Source organism: Paralichthys olivaceus, chromosome 6 (genome assembly GCF_024713975.1).
Source record: "Paralichthys olivaceus isolate ysfri-2021 chromosome 6, ASM2471397v2, whole genome shotgun sequence".
NCBI lineage: Eukaryota > Metazoa > Chordata > Actinopteri > Pleuronectiformes > Paralichthyidae > Paralichthys > Paralichthys olivaceus.
Genome location: NC_091098.1, coordinates 14,647,400 through 14,671,088, shown reverse-complemented (window position 1 = coordinate 14,671,088; position 23,689 = coordinate 14,647,400). Strand labels below are relative to the sequence as shown.

Genomic DNA, 23,689 nt, shown 5'->3' with positions numbered 1-23,689 from the left:
ATGCAGTGCTTTTGGCAAGGTGTAATCTGGATGTGAACCAAAAGGGACCCATGTGGTAAATGATGAATATGGCCAAAATTCGGGTCACCTTTGCAACTTTGGTTGTGGCACAGAACTGGCAAAAAGGAGCGAACTGCCCAAGTGCCATCATTCCATGCTGTATGTGGGCTAAATGACAGTGTGGGCAAAATTTTGCCATGTGGGATCTGCTTCGCTTCTTCTACCTCTGTCACTCACCAACGATAGACAGGATGACCACCACCACATCAAAAATATTCCAGCCATTAGTGAAGTAATAGTGGCGAAGGGCAAAGAGCTTAAGTAGGAACTCTGTGGTGAAGACTACGATGAAGATGAAGTTGACCCAATAGAGGACGTTCTCCGTTTCGTCCGATTGATCATCTGTTTCCACCATCATGGTCACCATGTTGAGGCAGATCAGTATCATGATTGAGATGTCGAAAACCTGCTGCGTCACAAAGTCAAACACCATTCCCTGGATCTTGTTCTGTGAGGTGAGAGGACACAAAGAGAGATGAACACAAGATTTATGGAGGTTTCAACCAATATGTTGGATAATCTGAACAGGGAACACAGAAGTTGGAACCCCAAGCAAACAGCATACCTGTGGTCGAGGAATAGGCTTTTGTGGCTTTTTGGACCCCAGTTTTTTCATGGCGTTGTAGTACTTTTTCTGTTCCTCTGTCATGAAGATGTCCTGACCTCCAAAGTAAAGGGATAAACAGAGATTTGGTTACAATCATATTCTACACTTTCAAGAAGAAACCCTGGGAACAAAATATGAGATTAGCAACCGAACGGTTCTTATCTTTTTCTTTTGCTGGTTGAAGTTGTCAATGATCACACCAATAAAGAGGTTCAGGGTGAAGAAGGAGCCGAATATGATGAAAACCACAAAGTAGATGTACATGTAGATGTTGACTTCATAGTTTGGTTGGTCTTCCACCTGAGAGGGAGAGACCATGTTAAAGTTAATGTGTTACTCAGAAATAGTCTCATGTTTTGGGACACACATTTTTATTTGCTTGCCATAAGCTGGTTGTGAACTGAAATCGTCCAAATAAATCTCAGCAAGAAAATTTGCACGATAAGCATTATTCCCTATTACTCTGAGCTATTCCTTTAAGAACTTCTCACTAACAATCGGACATATTCTGAGATAGCCAGTGAGTATTAAAATATTTATTGAAGAAGCAATGACGATACCTCTCTGGAATCCACAGCCGCGTACATAATGTCCATCCAGCCTTTGAACGTGGCCTTTCAAAAGAGAAACATAATTAAATACATTTGTAGAAACAAAATAACAATAGTAATAATAATACCAGGAAAATTCTTAATAGAAATCAAAGAATAATCAAACTCAAACCGAAACTGATGCATGTCCTGTGGTAGAGCTTGTTCATGGAAAGACATAAGTGGATGGGGAAAAGGGCGTGGAGAAACATACATCTATAAACAATAACTATGGACGATAGAAAGCTTCGGAGTACTGTGAAGGTAAATGGAATTTGAAGCAAAAGAAAAATTTTAAGTGCTTTGGAAATGAGAGAAGGAAGCAAGTGAAACAAATAAATGGAGTAATAAGAGGAGAGGAGGAGTGACACTCTCACCACTTGCAGCAGGGCGAGGTAGCCGGCGCCCACATTGTCAAAGTTGATCTTGACGTTCTTCCACCTGACCTCACTAAAGTTTTGGTGAATGAGGGCCTCACACTGCGTCTTGTTGTTGACCACGTCAACTGGAAAGTATTCCTCTGACGTCTGATTGAAACAGTAGTAGTACTTGCCCGCAAACAGGTTGACCCCCATGATACTGAAAATCAGCCAAAAGATGAGGCAAACCAGCAACACATTCATAATGGAAGGGATGGCACCCACCAAGGCGTTGACTACCACCTAGACCAGACCAGGGGAGACAGGATATGACAGTGTGAGAACCAGGAAACAACAGCTTCTCATTCAACCCCTCCCATAAAAGACACTACATATTGTTATGGTGTTACACTCTGTACTCTGATGTACTATCGAGCCATTTCTCACATGTGGCATTAAGCAGCTCTATTATAGTTTTGTGTTGCCCTGCACGCCACTGTGATGTATAGTGAAGTGTGGGGCATTAATGGGAGGGAGTGCTGTATAGGTCTAATTAGAGCAGCACTGGTGTGACTCTGAGATTTCATCTGTTGAAGCATGTGGCTGGAGATGCTTAAGGGATACTCGAGTGCACATGGTAGTTTGGTATGTCATACGTTTTACGGGCGATGTAAATGTCATTCTCGTGTAGTGAGAGGTATTAAATTAATACAGTATTTTAGAGAATGAATAAGAGTTGCTATAACGAAGAAGAAAAAAAGAGATAACAGCCATTGTGAGTTCACGTAGTGTGTATAAGTGTAGCCTACAAATTGTACACTTAACAGCATATTTCATTGTTCATATTTCTTTCATGGTGTGGGTGCAAATGTTTGCATGTACAGACACACACACAGATACACACAACTCCCATTGGGAAGTGTCTCTAAGGCTTTATCTATCCAAGGGACTCACAAATCGGTTTGTATAAAACTAATGTGTGTGTGTTTCTTATGTATGTGTTTATAAAAGCTTACAGCATTCAAAAGTAAAACGTTGATCGTCAGTGTTTGCCATACCAGTATGAAGTGTCCACCCCAACCTTAGACAGTCAATATTCTTAATCTTACTGACCCTTTTCCATAACTATCCCACATTAAACAATATCACACTACAGCAGTTTAAAAAAAAAAGAAGCTATAATTCCCACGACCACCCCAAAATCTAGTCCTGTCTATCGTCCCAATCTGGTTTCCCATAGATTAATCATTGCCAGTAATAAGCTCAGCACATAGTGAACCGCTCAGTACCAGTGTTAGGCAGGCCGACCAGCAGCTCTCAGGCAGACAGCTGAGCATGCATGTCTTTGGCAGACTTGTTTTGTGGAGCCATATTCCCTCCTCATTACACACAGACAGGGAGGAGCTCTAGAGCAGGATTCTCTCAGCATGTGCACAACCTGACTGGTGTTGAGCGTTCAATGATTCATTTCTCATGTCGCGCACAGTGAGGGCCGCTGTTAAAATAACGCCTTGAAAACGCGTAAAATGCTGAGAGGAAATAATTTAGTGGTAATTTTCAAATATAATTTACATCCTTCCCACGTCATGTTGCCATCGCACTCGCTGAGAGAATGACTCTTTGCACAATCTGAGGTACAATTGAACTGCTTTAAAAAAAATTCTGTTTTAAAAAAAGGAATTAGGCCAGGCTGAGTGGAATGCATTCTCAGAAAGAGGGAAAATGGCTTTCAAAAATGCATAATGTGCATCGGCAGTTGTATTACATGCGTGTTACATGGCATTGTGCGATCTCAAGATCCGCTCAAATCAATAAATAAATGAATAGAGAAATGTGTGGATAGAGAGATAGCGGCTAAAGAGATAATGGCTGATTTTCAAATCTTTGGGTGGAACTTAAGCTTCAGTAGGTTCGTCAGGAAGGAGGAGGTTTTCTGAAATTGGAGCTACGTTGGCCAGACATGGTTTCATTCCTGTACAATGCATTGCTCGCAAAAAAGTATAGGACCCAGATTACAAAGCAGCATTAAGAGAAAGAGAGCAAAGTACAAAGTCAGAACAGCCCATATTCATTGCATGTTAAGCAGTGCAATGTTTCCACTGAAGCTGCGCCGCCCGCTCGGTGCTGTTGAGTTGTGTTGACCTCTGCGATGCGAAAGACTCAACCAGCGGGGACTTTTTAACTTCTCATCATTCTAACTCTCCAGAATCTCTTTCATAAAGTGTCATCTCTCCATTCATGTTCTTCCTTGTTCATTTATTTGTTGCTTTGACCTCAATTTTTTTTCCCGTTTTCAGTTCAAAACAAAACGGTAACTCAATTGATGAACATTTGTTTGTTTCCCTTTTCATTACTGGGCCACCCTCACCTCATACACCCAGTGAATGAGGTCATTCATAGGGGAAATAGGTATTTCATATATTTACACTTTATTGAAGCAAATGTGCCATGACTTCCAACCCCAAAAATGACATCATCTCACTGACAGGTCTATTTCCCTTTCTGAAATTAACAATAAACCCTAAAAGATTAATTGAAACATTCATGACAACATCCATAAAGCCTATCCAGGGCCTAAAAGTACTGATGTCTGCTCATTCGCAACAGCATCACATTTTAGTCACTGGATATGTGGTATGAACAAGTCTTCACTGTGAATCCAATTTAAAGATTTCATTTTTTTACAATCAATCCACCCACTAGATGATTACACATATTCTCCTTCCTCTGCTGGTCTGTCATTTTTGGGACGTGCTAAAGTGAAGCGACACATTTTCTATTTAGGGTTGAGAGTGTTGTCCTAACGCAGTAGTGCCAGTCAACCTATGGGCCACCACCCACCCAGACCCTGCTCAGAGTCAGAGCTTAACTTGGGCCCATTGTTGCTTCCCAGAGTCACTGGAAGGCAACAGGAAGCCAGGGCCTGCTGTATGTGCTACAGTATGTGGTGCCATGACATGACAGCAGTAATGCCTTGTGTGAAATGGCAGCCTGGCATATTTGCTAAGCTTCTGCCTGCAATAACAATGAACTGGGGTATTTCATATGGACAATGTTCAGGAATAAATTTACAGTAATAATCTGCAACCAGTTGGGACTGTTATCAGATCAGGATGGCGTCAACACTGGCAGAAACTTAACAAATACTTTCCTCCCAAAGCCACAGCACAGAGAGTGTGTGGTTTCTGTCTCAGTCCCTGATGCAGAAAGATCCTGGACAAGCAGGAGAGAGTGTGGTGACCCTCCAGCGGTCCGGCCCAGCCGAACCGGGTCGAGGTGGAGTGAGTATAGTGGAGGGATAAGGGGGTTGCGGGGGAGGAGGAGGGGGAGGAGGAGGAGGGGTGGGTGCTGCACAGTGCTGCACATGTGGGGCTGAGGAGAGGTGGGGACAGTCTGAGGTGAAGAGGAGGAGGAGAAGGGTCCAAGAGCAGTGAGAGGTAAAAGAGAATGAGACAGAGAGAAGAAGAGAGAGAGAGACAGGAGGGACTACGGGTGACAACAACCAGGTGCAACCTATCGCTACCACCATTCACAGGGACAGCCAATCAGATGTACGTGTTTTAGGAGCAGACGGCTGAAGCAACCAGAGGTTACTGTGATAAATAAGACAGGTTCCTCCGAGCTGTTGTTTGGCAGCCGCCTTGCATGCACAGCTTTTGGTGTGACATGGTCGGGCAGAGGTTTTGGTGGCAATCTCGCAAACTCCCCCCGGTTCCTGCTGGTTGTTCTCGATGCCCAAATGTATTGAGGGGTGGTGTGAGCTGGGAGGGGGTTAGGTCGTTATGGGAGCAGAGGGGGTGGGGGTGGGGGTGTTATGGGAGCAGGAGGGGAGGGGGGGGGGGGGGGGGGGGTTCTCAATTGGTAGCAGTGGTTGAAAATCAGGCCAAATGAAGATCTAATTGTTGGTTTGGATGCTCTACATGAGATGGCATGTAAGTCTGGTCAGCGTTCACCAATTTCACATTCACTTTGTCCAATCAGGAGGAAACAAAGTAAGATGAGGTAACTTCTGGTTTGTCACTTGTGTGATGAGGCAGCTTTGTGAAAGATATTTCTGTTTGTGTCATTTTTTCTTTATTATAATGAAACAAATCATTTTGTATGTTTTGGTTTGTTTAAGAAATTCAATTGAAATGCGTGTTATTCTGCTGGCAATATTACTTCACTGTTACTTTACTCTGTCTCCCAGCTGCATCATGACTTGTTCTTTGGCTCTAACAGAAAGGCATGGTACAGGATTGCGCATGGAAAAGTGACTTTTTGGCTTTTCATTTCCTTGTTTTAAAAACAATCCCCCAATATTATGGAGTTTCCTTTTTTTATCCTCTTAGTTTGTTTTCAGATCAGTTCTAGCATGCTTTAAACTGTTGAATGGGCATGCGGAAGGATCAGCTGCTTAGCTTTGGATCTTACCCTCATCCCTTCAAAACGTGACAAGGCTCTGAGGGGTCTCAAGGCCCTTAGTGTCCTGAGTGATTTAATGGGCCCTAGATCGGAGTAGCCCAGCGCATTAGCTACAAGGCTGACTATAGACACCTACACAAAAACAGAGAAGCAAAAGAGGTTCCAAACTGTTAGAAGTGAGAATATTCACTAGGGAAGAGAGACGGCCCTGGCATACGTGGAGAGTTGCTTGACATACACACATAAATCTATGCACGTATATGCATGTATAATATTGCATTTATACATGTATATACACTGAGAGAAAAGGTCAATGTTTAGTATAGGTTTTATGTGCGTAGTATTTTTTAGTAGCAGTAGGCCATAGGGATTGTTTGTCTGTTATTTTGGGGCAGCTGACGAGATGTGAAAAGTCCTTTGTACCTGCAAAAGAATTTGTGGTTGAGAGAGAAAGAGAGGAGATAGAGACATAAGATTCAAATAGAGGGTAAATTAGGCAGAGAAGAGTGCTACATGATTTAGTAAAGATACAAGCGAAGGGACTGGGAGAGGAAGAGGAGTTGGGGGGAAGGGAAGGAGAGAGGTTACCCTGGTAAAAACCCAACAGACTTGAGAGCCTTACCCTTGCCCCTCTAACATTGTCTCTCCATGTCGCTCTCGGGCTGAGGCATAAAATCCCATATAATTTAAGACAGACAAACTAACGGAACCTAAGAGAAAGAATACAAGTAAACATGTACAGGTATGTCATTTTGCCATTTTTCTGTCTCATCAGACATCAAATCAAACTTGTCAAACAACATTTTGCATCGAATAGGAGAGCCACAGTCACATGAACCACACACAAGAAACAGGGTGGAGGTTAAAGGGGAGACCGGATATAGTTATTAGCACTGGATAGCACTGAAAGGACAAAAATACACAGTGTACAGTCGAGTTACACACAGTTAACGACAGTTGACAATAACACAACCTCAAAGAAACTGGTGCAGCTCCTCTCACGTCCCGCAGCAGCCACCGAGGATATTTCTGCAGCCAAAGAACACTTCATGGTGTGTTATCATAAGTTAAAACAGTCACTAAATCCTCCAATGGAGTTATTGTTGCACAAAACTTGACACACACCCATTCTCAGTGCCACTGTTAACATACAGGGCTTTTATCACCGTAATAATAATTTGCCAAATTCGGCATATTGGCCTGAGTTATTCCCCCATATGTCTGGTCCATGGAGCTGGTCTAAGATGAACACATATGTATTGCATCATTACCAGAGAAGGAAATGGACGATGTGGAGTGTGGTCAGTAAGCTGCACTATAATGTTCTTTGATGTGTTGATGTGAGGCGGCAGCGGTCAGCAGCACAGACAAGATTTGTAAAGAAGTATGCTTTGGCTGAATGCAGGGTGTTCGAAGTGAAAAAATGCATTTGTGTGAGTCTTATGAATTCAGGTGAATAGAAATAATTTGTCAAAGTGCACAATCACAGGAGTATTTCATCCTCAGGGATTTTGTTCCCCCTTTTTTTTCCTGACTGTAATTTTCTCAGTCTGGATGCTGGAGGGACTGAAACAGGAGGAATACCAGTTCCTTACAAATAGGGAGAAATATCAACAGTGAACACATGTGAAAGCACCTCCAACCAGCCACCGACACCAACCGGTCAAACTCACCGCAAGAAGTACACAACATCCAAAGCTTACCAAAGTCACGGAGGGAGGATTGTAACAGGCAAAATCTTCATTTTACTGATGCCATTATCACCATTAGTTTAACATTTCAGGCACTTAGGACAGGAATCCATCAAAAGTATAAAAAGAGCAGCGGGAAAGGTGGCAATATAGATTCAGACTTCTTATTATATGTTGGACAGTGTTCAAATGTCAGGTCCCGGATGTCCTCTGGGTTTTTATTTAGATTCTGCCAAGATTCCTCCATGTACTTACTCTTTGGCACAAAGTCCCTATTTAAATCAATAACATCGCCCCTTGAATAACTGTACTGGCAGGTAGACAGTCAAATAAAGATTTTGCCTTGAGCTACACTACAGTGTTTGGGGTTATTGTCACCTTCAGCCTGACCCCTTGGAGAGCCCCCCTTTTTGGGGTGCCTGGCCTCCGGCCCCCCTGCTGGGCCAGCTGTGCAGTAGCGGCCTTAGCGCCTCAGCGTCCTTCTCACAGAGCTCTGCAAGGCAAGGCCAATGACATCTGGGGCTGTGATCCCATGATGACGACAGCACAAACCAGAACCTCACAGAAATAAAACAAACTAAAAACAAAGGGAAAAACACAACAAAACAATGATAATAATCTGAGTGAAAAACAAAGATGAATGGAGTATGACATCTACCCTCACCTATCCTGACTATGTTGTCATTACTTTAAAAGCCCATTTAAGATACATAGTGATTCTTATTGCTACAGTGCAAGAAATTTTTGAAAATACACATCTTTGCTTTGTAAATTGCGTTTCTCCAGCTGGAAAGTATAACACTTAACTCTCTAACTTTACATTTCTTGCCCCTGACATTTAGGCAATTTATAACACAATATAAAAACATCATTATAATGAAAATCAGGAAGACACAAATCAAATGGATGTCAGAAAGATATAACACAAGGAAAAATGAGGAGGAACACACTCAAACAGAGAGTCAGGCACATCCACACTCAGAAAAATACAGGCCGGTTTAATGATGGTGTCCGCCCTCCCCTTTTCTGAGTCCATGGCAATGGTTTGACCCCACAACACAGGACGGCAGAGGTACAACACAAACCAGACTCATCAAGCACAAGTTGTTTGTTGTCCGAAGGGGGAGTGCTAGTGAAGACCAAACTTACCGCTGGCCGCCTGTCACCCACCATCATTACATCTCAGCAAGCACAATATCACCACATTCCTGAGGTTACACTTTCAAGAGGGTACGAGAGGAGGATAAGGAGAGAAGGGACAGAGGGACAGGGAGGGACGTAGCTCTTTGTTTGAGATGTAGTGCTCTGCTCTGTCCGAAGTTTCAGGCTTGAGATCAACACGTACATATGGAGGGAGTCTACCATGGCAATAACCAGAATCATACCAGTGTGGTATGATTGTTATCGCCACAAGCTCTGTGTGTGTATATGTCCAACTTTAAATCATACTGTGTTCTGTTCCTTTAGGGTAGAGTATGTGTGATTTGAAGCCATAGAAATTGTGATGTATTAATGCAATGATCAAAATGCAAGATTTTAAAACCTTTGTGCATGCAATCTGTGGTGTGTAAATGTGTGTTTGCTGCAAGGGGGGGGGGGGGGGGGGGGGGGGGGGGGGGTCTGGGTCACAGGAGCTCATTATGAATCAACATGGCAACCTCTGGCCATTGATAGGAGTCCATTCACGGTTATTGGCAGAGGTGGTGGGCACTGCGGAGAGGTGGTTAGTTCAAGGAAAAAGTCAGAAGTCAGGGATATTCTTCCTCTAATTATGTCATATTCAAATAATGTGAGTTTCTAGCCAGGGGAATGATCCCCTCCCTTCCTCACATTAGAATCTCACTAAAATCCACCCCCCTAATATTAAAATTAGCTTCAATGGTGGTAACACAATATATGTTTCAGTTTCAAAAGAATAGAATGAAGAATTATCCCTGTTCTGCTCTTTCAAACTTGACTGACACAAGGAGCAGAGAAGTCCACACATAGAGTGAGAGGACAAAGGCACATATCAAACATTGTACAGGTCAAAGACACAGGTAAAGACAGCTTTACAGAGACACATCTGTGAAACGTCCCACCGCTCTGAGAGAAACTTGAATATGGTTGAAATATTTATCGTCTATTGTTAGACGCTCATTCTCATTTTTAGTGACGTTCATGCTAAAATAATTGTGTATTTCAATTTTCTTCCCGGCAGAAAAAAGTTTTACAAAGCAGATTATTTTTTTCTTACTTATATGGAAACAGACTGAGCGGTTTCATGCTTGTCAATAATCAATAATCTTGTTTAGATTCACAAGCAAACAATTATTGTTCATATTCAAGCATCTCAGAGGGATCAGCCAAGTATAAAGAGGGATTGTTGCTTGATGGAGACGTAAAAGGTGACACAGGCATGTGTGTATTTCAAATGGACAGACTGTAGTGCAGTCATGTAAGACACTGTCCTTATAGCATGAGTAAACATGTGCACAACATGCCCTCTCACCTAACGCACGCCATGAAGCAGGTATTCAGTTTATAACCTAACCACACCCTACACACAACAATAGGGCAACAGCTACATGCACCTTTAGCAACATCAAAGCCTGTATCTGCATATGTAGAAATTAACATTAGCATCACTGTTCAATTGAATGAATGATATAAATAAATATATTTTTAATAGGGTGTGGTTGAGGACCAAGTGACCGCTCTTCTGCTCTATAGTCTACATCACTCTAAGTCTGCTACATTGAGGAAGCAGGAGCTGTACTTACATCCACAATAAAGAAGTCCAGCCAGCACCAGGCGTTGGTGAAGTACTTGACAAACCCATAGGCGACCCACTTCAGCAACATCTCCAGGATGAAGATGTAGGTGAAAACCCTGTCGGCGTACTCCAGAATGATCCGGATGGTCTTTCTCTGCTCGATGTAAACGTCCTCAAAGGCCTGTGGAGAAACAGGAACAACTGCTGTCAGCCACGGTGACGGCAGCGAAAGAAATATTACACCTGATGATTTATAATTCTGCTAATGAAACTGTGTACAGTTCCACGGCTCACTCAGGGCTGAAAACAAATTATGAGCTACAAGAGAGACAAATCTGTTGTGTGCGATATATTTCAGATGAGTCCAGAGTAAATGTGGATGTGCAGCAGTCTTTGCTCTTATTTGACATGATTAAAAATAAGGCCTCACTCAATCTCCTGAAACAGATCCCATGTTTGATAAATGTTGGGTCCATTAATCACAGACGCCCCTCCCCCACCAAGCAGTTCTGGGTCTGAGCAACCAAACTGACTGCACCACCCACTGAACAGCTCTTCACTGCCACAAACACTCACTGGTCTCTCTTTCTTTATTTTCAATGAGTCATTTTTATACAATCTTTGTCCAGTTTGGATTCTATCGGCTCCATGTGTTGTGTTCTTAAGGGGGTGCGAGCACTAACGCAGGCCTGCTTACCAGGGCGCCACTGCTGAGGAGGATCATGAAGATGATGAGGGTTTCAAACCAGTTGTGCTCGACAATCAGGTAGCAGGTTTTTCTCAGGAACCACCAGAGCTTCCCCCAGCCCATAGTGATATCAACATCACAGCACTTATACTTTGCCACGCAAGCTGCAGACACACAGGAGAAGAGAAAGATATTTATGAGTGCGATAAGGTACAGATCCAAATAAAAATTATTTCAATTTGGGTTTATTAGGGGAATGGAGGGCCATGGCAGAGGCATAAAGCAGCTTCAAACTGAAAAACGTCCCCTAAGGGTACTACTATCAACAATTTCTACTTTTATTTTAATATAAATATTCCAGGGGCATACTGAAACAATAAGGCTGTCCTGTTAATGGAAACCACCCTTTACCAATGATATAATAGGACTAAAAAATGTGGCCACTATGCTCATCAAAGACAAAAGTTACCCGGATTAAAGAACATAAAAATCTGGGACCAACCAACAAGTAGGTTTAGAGGTTAACAATGTGTGATGGAAGTTTTCTGGAAGCTGGTGAAAGGAGAACTCAAGCAGCAGCTGATGTCTTATGCAGAAGAGTTTAAAGTAGACTTGATGCATATTCTGCATATTCTTGATGCATATTCCAACAGCACATCAATGAAAGGCTAGAATTTGCTGTCACTCTCTATAAATCACGTTGTGTCCGTACGTCTTGCCACTGGCGTAGTACGCAAAAGAGTTTGGTGCCTCTCTGTCTGTCAATTATATCAAAGAACTATCAAAGAACTTCCTTGAACATAAGCAACAACAATGTGACCTTAGCTCATGATTTTGACTACACCGGGCTCTAATGGCAACCCTGACATTTATTTTGTAGCATTCAGCTGCATCTGTGACAAAGGTCTTTCTCTTTTTCGCTCTCTCCCTCTCTGTTACCATCCATTGCGAGAGTCTCTGTTTTTAGGAGTAGAGGTAATGGGTGTAACAGTAGCAGTGGTCTCACCGTCTGTCCAGCACGCATCTGGTTCCATGTATTCCTCCACCGGCTCCACCACCACCACCTCCTCCACATCTGGCTTGATGTCGATGGTGCTGCCTTCTGACGAGCTGGTGTCATCCAGCTGCAGAGATGCAGATATAAGAGCGCACACACACAAGTGTTTCAGAAACATTTCTGGTTTAATTGCACTGCTAAGAATTACTAATGAAGCCTTCTGGACCTTACAGGAAATGTAAACATCACATTATCTCCAATTTGCGTTTCCTCAGTCTCAAGTAACTCAAGAACTATTTGATCTCACAGATAGTTTTTTTTCCATATTGAAATGGGCACCATAACAACCCTGAATATCACATATCATCCTCATGAACACTGAAATGGAATATCAGATGGCAGATGCTCTGCCCTTAAAGTTTTCTTAATGCATTTTATCAAGAGACATACATCAGTAGATATCCATTTCATCCATGTTGTCTGCCTGCTCCAGCCACTCTAAAGATGACTCTATAGAGTAATGGAATTATATTAGGGCCTGAGCAGTCCAGAGTAGCAGCCATGCAAATAGTTGTATTTTCCTGAGTGAGGACATTGCATGTAGCTGAAGATTATAACAACAAAAGCTGAAGGTCATTGATTGTTTATTGAAGTTGGAAGTGGATAATATACATCTGACTGACCTCTTTGCTGTTCTCGTTATCCGACTCGCTACTAAAGTCCTCTGTGTTGAGGTTCTCAAAGTCTGACTCTCCCGCAGCTATGGGCACGCAGACGGTCAGATTCGGGTTGTGGATGAAAGACATGTGGTCCTCGTCGATCATGTACTTCCCCACGCTGCTGCCTATACCGCTGGTGGTGCCGTTGCCGTTCTTGGCATAGTCCAATTCGCGGTTTATGTCCACCCCGGTGTGATTAGCGATGCAGTTCAGCTTCTTGTCGTACATGTCGTCCAAAGGCTTCTGCTCGTCCTCCATCGGTGGTTTCTTCAGCAGGCTGGCCATCAGTATCCGCATCTTCACTTTTATCCACGCAATCCCTTTCTTGATGCGCTTGACTGAAATCTGCAGGTTGTTGGGCTCGCCGTCATCATCTGTTGCAGCCAAGTTGTCAGCGCTGAACGAGCTCAGCAGCAAGGCAAGGAACAAGTTCAACACCTTTGACACAGAATGAGAAATCATCAATTATATATCAATTAGGTCTTTGTCCACAATATATAATTATTTAAAGGTAGTTGGGGAGCCAACAGTCGGCCCAATGTGGACACTCACCACCAGGTTGCCGATGACCATGACCATCATGAAGACGATGAGGCACATGCCCTGGCCCGCCACTTCCATGCAGTCCCACATGGTCTCGATCCACTCGCCGCACAGCACCCGGAATACGATCAGGAAGGAGTGGAAGAAGTCGTTCATGTGCCAGCGGGGTAGCTCACAGTCAGCATCTATCTTACACACACAGTCTTTGTAGCTCTTCCCGAACAGCTGCATGCCCACCACAGCAAAGATGAAGACGATAATGGCCAGCACCAGAGTCAGGTTCCCTAGGGCTCCCACAGAGTTACCAATGATCTTGATCAGCATGTTGAGGGTGGGCCATGACTTGGCCAGCTTAAACACTCTCAGCTAAAGTTAGTGGAAAGAAAAAATGGGATATGATTAGGATACAAACTCAGCTAGGAAGCTAACTATACAAGTTATATGAGTATTTACCAATCGGAAGGACCGCAGCACTGACAGGCCTTCGACATCAGCCAGAGCCAGCTCCACTAAACTCAGCGTCACAATGAAACCGTCAAAACAGTTCCAGGCTTCCTGGAAGTAGTAATATGGATCCATAGCGACCAGCTTGAAAAGCATCTCCCCTGCAAAGATCCCCGTGAAAACCTGGTAAGGAGGAAAGAGAACAGATTTGAACTTGAGTGAAAGATCACGTTTGAGATTTTTTTCCCTGATCCATTAACTGATTTATTCATTATATATGTGCAGCATAATGATGGAGATTTACATATTTATATATGTAAATACATCCCAAATGCTAATTAATATTAATGTATAACATCCAGTCCTCTGTGTGTGTGTGTGTGTGTGTGTGTGTGTGTGTGTGTGTGTGTGTGTGTGTGTGTGTGTGTGTGTGCATGACAGCTGCTCTGTACTCAGTAAGGATGAAATGGCACTTCTGTGGCCTCAAACAGCTCTAATAAATTACTGAGTGTTATCCTCAATCATAGACCCCACTTAATGTATACACTCATACATGTAAGATTTGTTTTCTGGTAAATGACCCTAGAGCAAGACTGGTAAATAACACATTTCTGTCCCTCTATATGTAAATATACACGCTTGCACGCACTCACGTTACTCCATGACTTCAGCAGATATTGCATTAACTTACATTAATTTTGTAAAGAGTCAAACTCTAACCATAACCTTAAAACATGTCTTCCCATAATATGTTAACAGATTTCGGTCCCTACAACAATGGCAATACTTAGATTACACATACACACACACACACACACACACACACACAGTGGGTGGCTGTCACATCTGTAGCATCTTGTTTTGGGACGCTGACGCAACATATTTCAACATCTGTGACACTAAAGTGTGCCAGGGCTCGGATTTACTCAGTTTCCTTAAAATGTCTGTAGTGAAAACGTGCAGGTTGAGTTATCCGAGCCACGAATCAGGCACCATTTTAGAGCAGCTCATCGATCAGCCTCCATGAAATATTAATGTAGGCCTCCCACCCGTCAGCCAACCAGCGGAGAGAGCCAGGCCGGTTCCACTGAAGCAAACATCAGCTCCACTTCGCCAGAGTGGAGATGGAGAAAGACAGATAGAAGGAGAAGAAAGGGAACATGTGTATGTGAAGAATTGAGAAACACATGGATACAGGAAAGCAGCAGGGGGGTTTGGGAAGTCTTTTTTTTCTCCCTTTCAACTCTGAATCAGCAATGAAAAACACGCCAATTACGGCCCCAAAATAGCGCCTCTCTAAGAGCTGCTGAGGAGAAGCAGAGGAAATACTTTACAACTGAATCCGATAAAAATAAAAGAACACTCACCAGATTGCCCACAGACAGCATGTCCTCAAAGTCGGGGGTCATGGGGTAGTGCTCCATGGCCATGAAGAGGGTGTTGAGGACGATGCAGATGGTGATGGCTAAATCCACGAAGGGGTCCATGACTATCAGGTTCACAATCTCCTTGATCTTAATCCAATTGGGGGAGCACTCCCAGATCAGGAATGTGTTAGAAAACTTATACCAGCATGGTGGACACTTGCGCTGAGACTCCTCCAGTTCTGAAGACATAGCGCGGACCACACATCAAAACCAAACATACTGGCGTGCTTCAGCATACCGCATGCAATGGTATCAAATAATAGAAAAAATTGTATGCATTGTATGTATCTGGTACTGTTCGATATGCAAAGCAGATAAGCAGGAAATTCATGTCAAAACTAATCAACCAATGAAAGCAGCCCTAGTTAAAGAATAATGAGAGAGCAGGTTAAATAGCTGGGTTAAAGTGGCAGTACCCTCCACTAGTGTGTTGGTAATGACGCTCATGACACTGTTGGCCCGCTCTTTCCGCCCAAAGGAGGTATTGAGCTGGTCCACAGACACCATCAGGGAGCCCGACAGCTTCTTCTTCACCTCAACCTCAGTAGTCGGCTGTCAGGGGGAGAGGAAGAATCAAGCACCCATGGAGAGGACATGAACACCATCCCACTTCACCACCGGTGGCCGGCGGAGGGAAGTGCACAACAGCATTGGCAGGAAAAAGTAGTCCGATTTTTGGGGGGTTGGGTAGAGGGGGCAAAAGTTTTATTGTTTTCTACCTCAATGCTGGTTTCAAGGAAGATGTGTGTATGCTGTAAATGCATGCAGGTCTCAGCCAAAGTGGGAGCAGTGGTCTAGGGCAACTTGACCTAATTGTGTTTGAATGTAATTAGCTCATCCCGATTAAATAATAAATGGATTGTGAGACACTGTGCAAGGAGAACTGCTTCTGCATGAATGCATTTTCAGTCCTGTCATGCAATAATGGAGGCTTTGCTGCCATTGCAATATAATCATTAGGTTATTTTACAAAATGTCTCCCAAATCTGGCCATTTGAATCTGTCACTTGCAAAGTGATGCTACTGTATCTTCCTACTTTGAAACCACACAACTTATATTGCAACCATCAAGTCAAGAGCATTGTAAAGAGATCGTAATGGAGGCAGATAGTTCAGAGCCATCCAGTTGTCATGCACGAGCATGCTCCAAGTCAAAGAGAAGGATAGGAAATAACAAACATCATAGCCATTGTTCTACTCGTCTATTTCATGCTTGTTGTAATCTAGGGTTTGAATCTACCATGCTAACTAGAATGAGACACGACTAATTCACTAATGTTGACCAGGGAGAGTTTGGAAAACAGGAAAAGACAGACAAGGACAGCAGCCCTCCTTTGTTTCATAAATTATATTATTATTATCATCATTATCAGTCACTGATAGGATGGTTTTGCTTGTGTATCTGCCCTGGATTATTATCTGTGTAATAGGGAAGCATTTAAAATGTCTGTGGCTCTACAGTGCTGGTCCCCTCTGCTTCATCCACCTCCTACTGTAGATCTACCCACACAGGCGAGCAGAGGAGCTGGATTCCTGGAGGAGGAACACATCAACACACTGGAGCATGTTAACTCATCATTATATGCTGTTTGCTAACAAAAACGGTCTTTCATTACTTGACTGTGTGAAACAGGAACTTGATGAAATCCCACAAATAAAGTTGTGAATTAAATATTAAACAAGGGTTTGATGTACGTGTCGAAATCAAACGGGGAAGCCTAATAGGATCTTGTGTTTTTGAATAATGTGCAATTTGGTGTGAACATATTCAAAACATTGACATTCACTGTTCAAAATCAAACAACAAAATTGCCTGGAAGTCATTGATAGACCCAGTTCCACTAACCTATGAAATGCAAGGGTTGGCTTAAGTATAATCACTGTAAAATGTAATTATTTCTCCATCCTTTGTCTACTGTCGGAGGGCAGCATACACTGCAGGGGCTGGGGGAGGGGGAGGGCGCGAGCGCTTAGCCAAGAGATACATACGAACTTGCAAAGATGACAGAGTAGAGAATAGAGAGCCAGAAAGAAAAGGAAATGGACGAGAGGGGGGCCATGCCTAGATAGGTCTACTCATTGACTTCCTTACACTGTCGTCAGAAGCTGCCTTATCTATTTTCACCTCAGGCAGAAGGCGTCCACCAGGCCCAGGGCCGATGAGCGACACCACGCCATTGCAATCCACCGTGCTGTTCCTCTTTCCATGGAAGCCGCTGTAGCTGTTCCGTCGGTACGGGCTGAACAGGGAGCCTCGGCGCTCCTCGCACTCCTCGACCGTGCTGTGCTCATCGTCGGCAAACTCGTTCTCTGAACCCACGTCCTTGCTGCGGCCCTTAAAACTGAAGATGCTGCTCTTACTGTTGTGGCGGGACAGGAAAGGCGAGCCTGGTATGCTGAGTAGGGACTGGAGATGAGGAGGAGGAAGTGGAAGAGAGGAGAGGAGACATTTATGCAGCCCAAGGTGTTTTGTGAATTACAATTGATTGCACCATCATTTTTATACTGTTTGTCATCAGTTCTGGGGGTCACGATGAATCGCAACATCTGTGGGAAATTTAATGCAACCAGGACGCTTTCCCCCAGGGAGGCATATTCCGCTGGAGCAATCATGTGACTTAACAAACATGACAGACATACATAATTAGGTCAGTGATATCCTACACTGTCAAGGTCGTACACACACAGGACAGGGATACAGGCAGCTGAAACAACATGGAGACAAACATGAGTCATGGCAACATCAATCTGTGCTGCCGCTCCTATTGATCCAAATATTATTATTATATCCGCACACAGGGCCATGCAACTGAAATCACATTTTATGACAGCAGCCTGTGCAGATGAAGAACGGTCAGCAAAATCTATGTCACATCTGTGTTTTCACACTTGTGTTGCATGAGGCCTGGATGCCTTGTTAACTTGTTTGGTGAATACAAAACATACAAAAAGAGCCAGTGTACTGTAGGTGCGGGTGAGGCCTAAACAAAGCAGCAGCATTGCTCCTTCTGAAACATTCATGTAATCACTGTGAATAATTCAGGACCTGGACATGTGCTGCTAAATCTCTGGCCACTATGTGCTCTCCTGTACTCATGCAACACCACATTGTACAGCAGCAGCACTCTCAATCTGAAATATACCTGTGCAGCTGCATCATTCACTGACACTATATTCTATTCATGGAGATAAGAAGAACCTTAAGTCTAATTCTGTGGCTCTGAAGTTATAGATTGGTTTGCTCTCTTTTTGAATTTTATATAAATATTTATCACTGAGCCTCATGTGGATCTTTAATGATGTCTAGACACACATATAGCTCACAGGTCTGGTTCTGATATTTTTGCATGCAAGATTTTTGCATGGAGGAAAATACAATTACCTCAACCAAGGAGGTTTTGTTTTTGCCCCTGTCCATTTGATTGTTGCTTGGTTTGTATATTTGTTTGTGAGCAGGATTGTGCAAATACAACAGAAAAGATTTCCTTGGAATTTTGTGGAGGGGTGATGCATGACCCAAAGAGAGACCCCATTACATGTTGGTGCAGATCTGGATCAGGGGGTGGATACATTTTTCACTTTCTTTAATATTGTGAGATAGAAAAAATATGTTTGCTCAGGAGACTGATATCCACGAGTCAGTGAGATTTGTTGCAGATTCAAATAAAAATCTGGATGCTGTGAATTTAAATGTGGTTTTATAATGGGATGGTTAGGCCTTTAGGGGATGTATGCACTCTACTGAGTTTCATTTGTGAAAAATGCAAAACAACATGTTATTCCTGAAGCAATGCAGCTACTGTGAATAATTTCTGTTCCTATTAAATGTAATTTATCAACACTTTCAGCCGCACCGAGAAAATCTCTTTACCATGTTTCAGAAGTGGTAATTTGAAATTGTTTGTGTATAAAATTAGTAATTTGTGTTTTATAAGTAACTGCATTTTTTTTAAGGTGCTGTATTAATAATGAAAATTTTAAAAAGACATGTTTTCCTTACCTGGTTCATAATGGAAGACTTTCGACCCAACCGGTTATCAGGGAAACGGAAGCGGCTCCTCTTGCTGCCGTCATCCGACTCCGACTTGACAAACTTCTCACTGTCGCCTTTCTCCTTCTCCTGCTCTTTCTGCCGCCATTTCTTCTTACGGTTGCGACGCTCTTTGGCGCTCTTGGAGCTGAGTTTCGACATCTCAGAGGAGCTGCACGAGAGATGCCCCCCTCCGTCGTCCTCTACTGCATCCTCTGACACTGTGCCTGCAGAAGTTGCCATGGCAGCAGTCTGCAAAGACAAACACATGGACAGAGTCAGCAATGATATCACATGGCTCAGGAATCATTGCAGCCTCCACCCTGCAGAGGACTGACCTGGGCGTCCTCCTGCTGTTTCCTGAGCTGCTCCAGCATGGCCTTGAATTCCTCCTCCTTCTGCAGGGCCTCCTCCATGGTGGCCTGGTTCTGCTCCTCATAAGCCATGGCCACCACAGCCAGGATGAGATTCACCAAGTAGAAAGATCCCACAAAGATCACCAACACAAAGAAGATCATGTAGGTCTTCCCCGCCGCCCTCAGGGTCTGTTAGGAGGCCGTGCAGCCAAGGAGGAGGAAGAGAAGAGCAGAGACACCATTGACATCTGATATGTGACCGAAACGCCTGTCACACTCACAATGACTCATCAGAAACGTGTAGAAATGTAGACACAGTCAAATGTTGCTGGGGACAAGAGGACATGCAAAATGGCATGGGGCATTTCTGAGCATCAGAAATCAACTCAGCATAAATGTTGCCTCCACTGGACAGTAGATTCAGTTGAACGCTTATTTCCTGTTTCATTCCCTGCGCTCATTAACATTCTCAGCATGAGCCCAAGGTTGAGTTGTTCATCAGGGAGAGCCATGAGATATGCATTTTGACCTACTTTCATATGCACACTATACCAGCCAGTGCACAGCCAAAAAATGTTCTATGGGCTGGGATGTTTCCCCAGTGTAGATGATAAGTGAGGAACCTGATGTTACAGACGCCCAGCAGAAGAAATGAGAACACTCTTAAGGAAAACTGTCTCTCTTGGTGTAAAAAAACACAGCAGGTATACAGGTCTTTTGATAAATCTAAAAGTGAAGAGACAGGTCTCTCATTTTGTTTTGTTCACTGAGGCATCTAAGAGGTTTTTAGCATCACGATATACAAACTAAATTTAAATAAATATGTTACGTCTTCTGGGGGCAGAGCAAAGAACTTCCTGGGATTAAGAAAAGAAAGTCCCACACACATTTTGCATGAAGTTTGTGGGCTGGTAAAAACAATCTGAGGATAAATGTATGGACGACAGGATCCTAAAGACTGAGCCATCTCATTTTCATTTCTGAACATGAAAACCTAAACACAACTTCAATCATTTCTCAAATGATTCAACACACAATAGCAGTGAGAGCCTGTCGTTCTGGAGCTGGAAGCTGCATTTCTAAGATTGAACCATAAATAGCAGTATGAGCCGGGGTGCTCCCATCAGGTCTCATCTCCCTCATTGGCCGTACTGTAATCCTGAGCTGTTAATATTTCATACTTCCTTCTTTCCACTCGGCCTCCATATGTGGAGGCAGGAGTGTCTCCATCTTTTCAGAGGAGTTTCTGTAGGAGCAGGCTCACAGACTGGGCGGCAGCAGCCAGGCCACATAGTGCAGGCAAGGAAAGTCAAAGGGGGTGAAAGGAGGAAACATGGATGTGGGCAAGGACTACAGAGGCACAATCATCCTCCATTTTTGTGAGAGGTGGAGTTAAAGTATGTATATCAACTGTGTGAATCAGTGGAAGAGAGGAATTCTACCGTCTTTTTTATCTCAACCTCTCACCTATAGTCAGTATAAACCATTATATTAGATTTAACTGTAATTTAACAATATATGGTCTATATAGTCTTCACTATATAGTGCAGCTGCAGCAAATTATTATTTTCATAATCAATTAAACTTTGATAGAAAATTTGAAATTTAGTTTTTTTTTAAATTATCTAAACAATTTATTTAAAAAATCAACAAAACTAGTCTGCTCCTTCTAGATAAAGAGAATCCAGTGACATAGTATTGGTGAGTGGATTACGAGTGAATTTTTATTTTTCGGTGAACTATCCCTTTAATATGTTAACTATTTACTGTGATTAATCAACTATTCATATGCAGTAATATTGGAGGACTGATATGTGATGTATATATATGAGCATCCTGTGAAAAAAGGCAAACTTGTTGACACATCATCCTCACCAGCATATAGAGGTTTTCCCAGAAGTCCTGTGTCATGAGTCGGAAGAGAGCCAGGAAGGCCCAGCCGAAGCTGTCAAAGCTGGTGTAGCCATAGTTCGGATTCCTCCCAGCTTTCATGCATGTGTAGCCCTCTGGGCAGCGGCTGTGAGTTGGGGTGGAGAGAGTGAGACAGAAAGAGAGAGAGAGAAAGAGAGAGAAGAGGGCAACAGCCCAAAAATGACTCAGTGGTATATACTTCTAATGTAATCTGAATACAGGCAGATACAAGAGCTACAGCAGGTCTTGGATCAGCAGCGTTCAGAGGAGGCAACTCACCCAGAGTCAGAGCTGTTCCCACAGAGAAGAGCGTCTAACTGGCCAGGCAGGAAGTAGAAGTTGGCTGCAGAAAAAAAACAAACAGCCATAATGAGTCATTTCCCATTCTGTCACAGCAACACTTGTTTATTCCGCAATGGTCTGAAAATCCATTCGGTCCAATCTCCGATTTCACTTTGCTCACACGTGTTCACTTTAGCGCAGTTCCTTTCAAAACCATTATTTTTGTCTGTGCGGGGCCAAAACGACATATTGTTTTCTCCTTCCAGCATATGGCTTGACTCATACTCCTCGACTGATGCCAGCTCACCGTTGGCAAAGCCCGGCCTCCACTTACTGTCGTTCATGATGTACTCGTTCCAGTCAAAGCCCTTGCTGGTGCTGGACATGTAGTGCTCGGTGATGTTGATCGGCCAATTCACACACTTGTGCCGCAAGTTGCCCATGAAGAGCTGGAGGCCGATGAGGGCGAAGACGCTCAGGCAGAAGACGGTCAGGATCATCACATCCGAGAGCTTCTTCACAGACTGAATCAGGGCGCCGACGATGGTCTTCAGGCCTGGAGGGCGTTCACACATACACGTACATAAACAATGCAGGTGATGCAGGAGCTGCTGATGCCCCAGTCATGAATCTCTGGAGTGTCAAAGAAATTATCTTTCATGTACTGCTAATATGCTAACTTGCTAATCCCTTTTAGGGATCTACTACTGGGTAATATAAAGTTTTTACTGGATTTTAAAAAGCTGGAGTGGCAACACTCTGCTGCTTTCACATAACATATACCGAACTATAAAGTATTTTACTTTCCCATGAAATGAGTTTATATCGATGTAATAATATATCTACATCAAAATGTTTGATATGCTTGTGCAGGGGATAATTTGCATGGATCAAATTGATAAATAAATTGAAGTATAGGTAGTAATACATTTTGCACAAAACTGACAGATTACATACATAACATCTCTAGGAACAAAACAAACAGGAAATATTTACGAGCCTTCCCACTCTTTTCAGATTTATCCAGAGAGGAAAATATTGCAACACGGTCGAATCAAAGCTACTGGCTTTTTACTGCCGAATGAAAAGAGGGGGAAGACTGTAGAAAAGTGAGAGGAAATCTGTTAAGAAGAGAGCACAGCAGCACAACGAGGGGCCATGAGGGGGACAGAGGCACAGGCAGGGGGAGGGGGAGTGGAAACCACATGCAGGTCATTTAAACTCCAAGGCTGAACAGGAGCAATTCAATGCCAGTGCCAGTGTGTGGGCACTTTCTTGAACTGTCTTGTATAAGGTGTCATTGGAAAAGCGCTGACTCCCCATACCGCGACCCTGCAGTCTGTCTCATCCACAGTTTCACTTAAGACAAAGTAGTTTACCTTGCAGACTGGCCTCCTCTGGCTGTGTTCACCTGGCTCCACAAGGAACTCAAACATGGAGGCACCCACTTTATGTGTTTGGCCTCTACAGGTACAGTGGGCTTTAACCAGCTGTACATATTGACTTGTATAATATAAGATGCTCTAAATTTAAGCCTGCACATTCACATGATCTCAGTAAAAGGCTTGTTAGCTTAGAAAAGTCAAGTAAGACAAATAAAGAAAACAACTTTTCTCATTTAATACACGAGAAGCACAGTATTACAGAGTATGTTAAAATATCAGTTGTGAGGGAATTATATTAAAACACCTATAGATTTTTTCAGATCTGAACATATGCCCTCCACAGCAGATGAGATACTGTTAGCTTCATTAAAACTACACCATAAAAGCTAAACTTTTGTCCATTCCACTGCTACAGGCCTTGATGATTTAATGTAAAATAAC

At 43.2% G+C, this 23,689-nt stretch overlaps 1 protein-coding gene across 6 annotated transcripts in view; it reads right to left on the bottom strand.

The window, feature by feature from the left end:
* Nucleotides 1-23,689, bottom strand: part of scn8aa (sodium channel, voltage gated, type VIII, alpha subunit a) — a 43,368-nt gene that overhangs the window by 5,563 nt on the left and 14,116 nt on the right. For 4 of the 6 annotated variants that reach the window (XM_069526628.1, XM_069526629.1, XM_020089231.2 and 1 more), the window contains 20 exons: nucleotides 22,198-22,419; nucleotides 21,861-21,924; nucleotides 21,546-21,687; nucleotides 19,653-19,859; nucleotides 19,285-19,566; nucleotides 17,377-17,691; nucleotides 15,701-15,836; nucleotides 15,225-15,463; nucleotides 13,867-14,040; nucleotides 13,423-13,779; nucleotides 12,835-13,308; nucleotides 12,161-12,278; nucleotides 11,164-11,318; nucleotides 10,474-10,647; nucleotides 6,030-6,152; nucleotides 1,635-1,919; nucleotides 1,228-1,281; nucleotides 830-967; nucleotides 626-730; nucleotides 238-508 (listed from right to left, as the gene is read on the bottom strand). In XM_069526628.1, coding sequence (XP_069382729.1) covers nucleotides 238-508; nucleotides 626-730; nucleotides 830-967; nucleotides 1,228-1,281; nucleotides 1,635-1,919; nucleotides 6,030-6,152; nucleotides 10,474-10,647; nucleotides 11,164-11,318; nucleotides 12,161-12,278; nucleotides 12,835-13,308; nucleotides 13,423-13,779; nucleotides 13,867-14,040; nucleotides 15,225-15,463; nucleotides 15,701-15,836; nucleotides 17,377-17,691; nucleotides 19,285-19,566; nucleotides 19,653-19,859; nucleotides 21,546-21,687; nucleotides 21,861-21,924; nucleotides 22,198-22,419 — 4,035 coding nt within the window. The remainder of the gene's footprint in view (nucleotides 1-237; nucleotides 509-625; nucleotides 731-829; nucleotides 968-1,227; nucleotides 1,282-1,634; nucleotides 1,920-6,029; nucleotides 6,153-10,473; nucleotides 10,648-11,163; nucleotides 11,319-12,160; nucleotides 12,279-12,834; nucleotides 13,309-13,422; nucleotides 13,780-13,866; nucleotides 14,041-15,224; nucleotides 15,464-15,700; nucleotides 15,837-17,376; nucleotides 17,692-19,284; nucleotides 19,567-19,652; nucleotides 19,860-21,545; nucleotides 21,688-21,860; nucleotides 21,925-22,197; nucleotides 22,420-23,689) is intronic. The other 2 variants (XM_069526632.1, XM_069526631.1) reach the window with 1 other exon arrangement.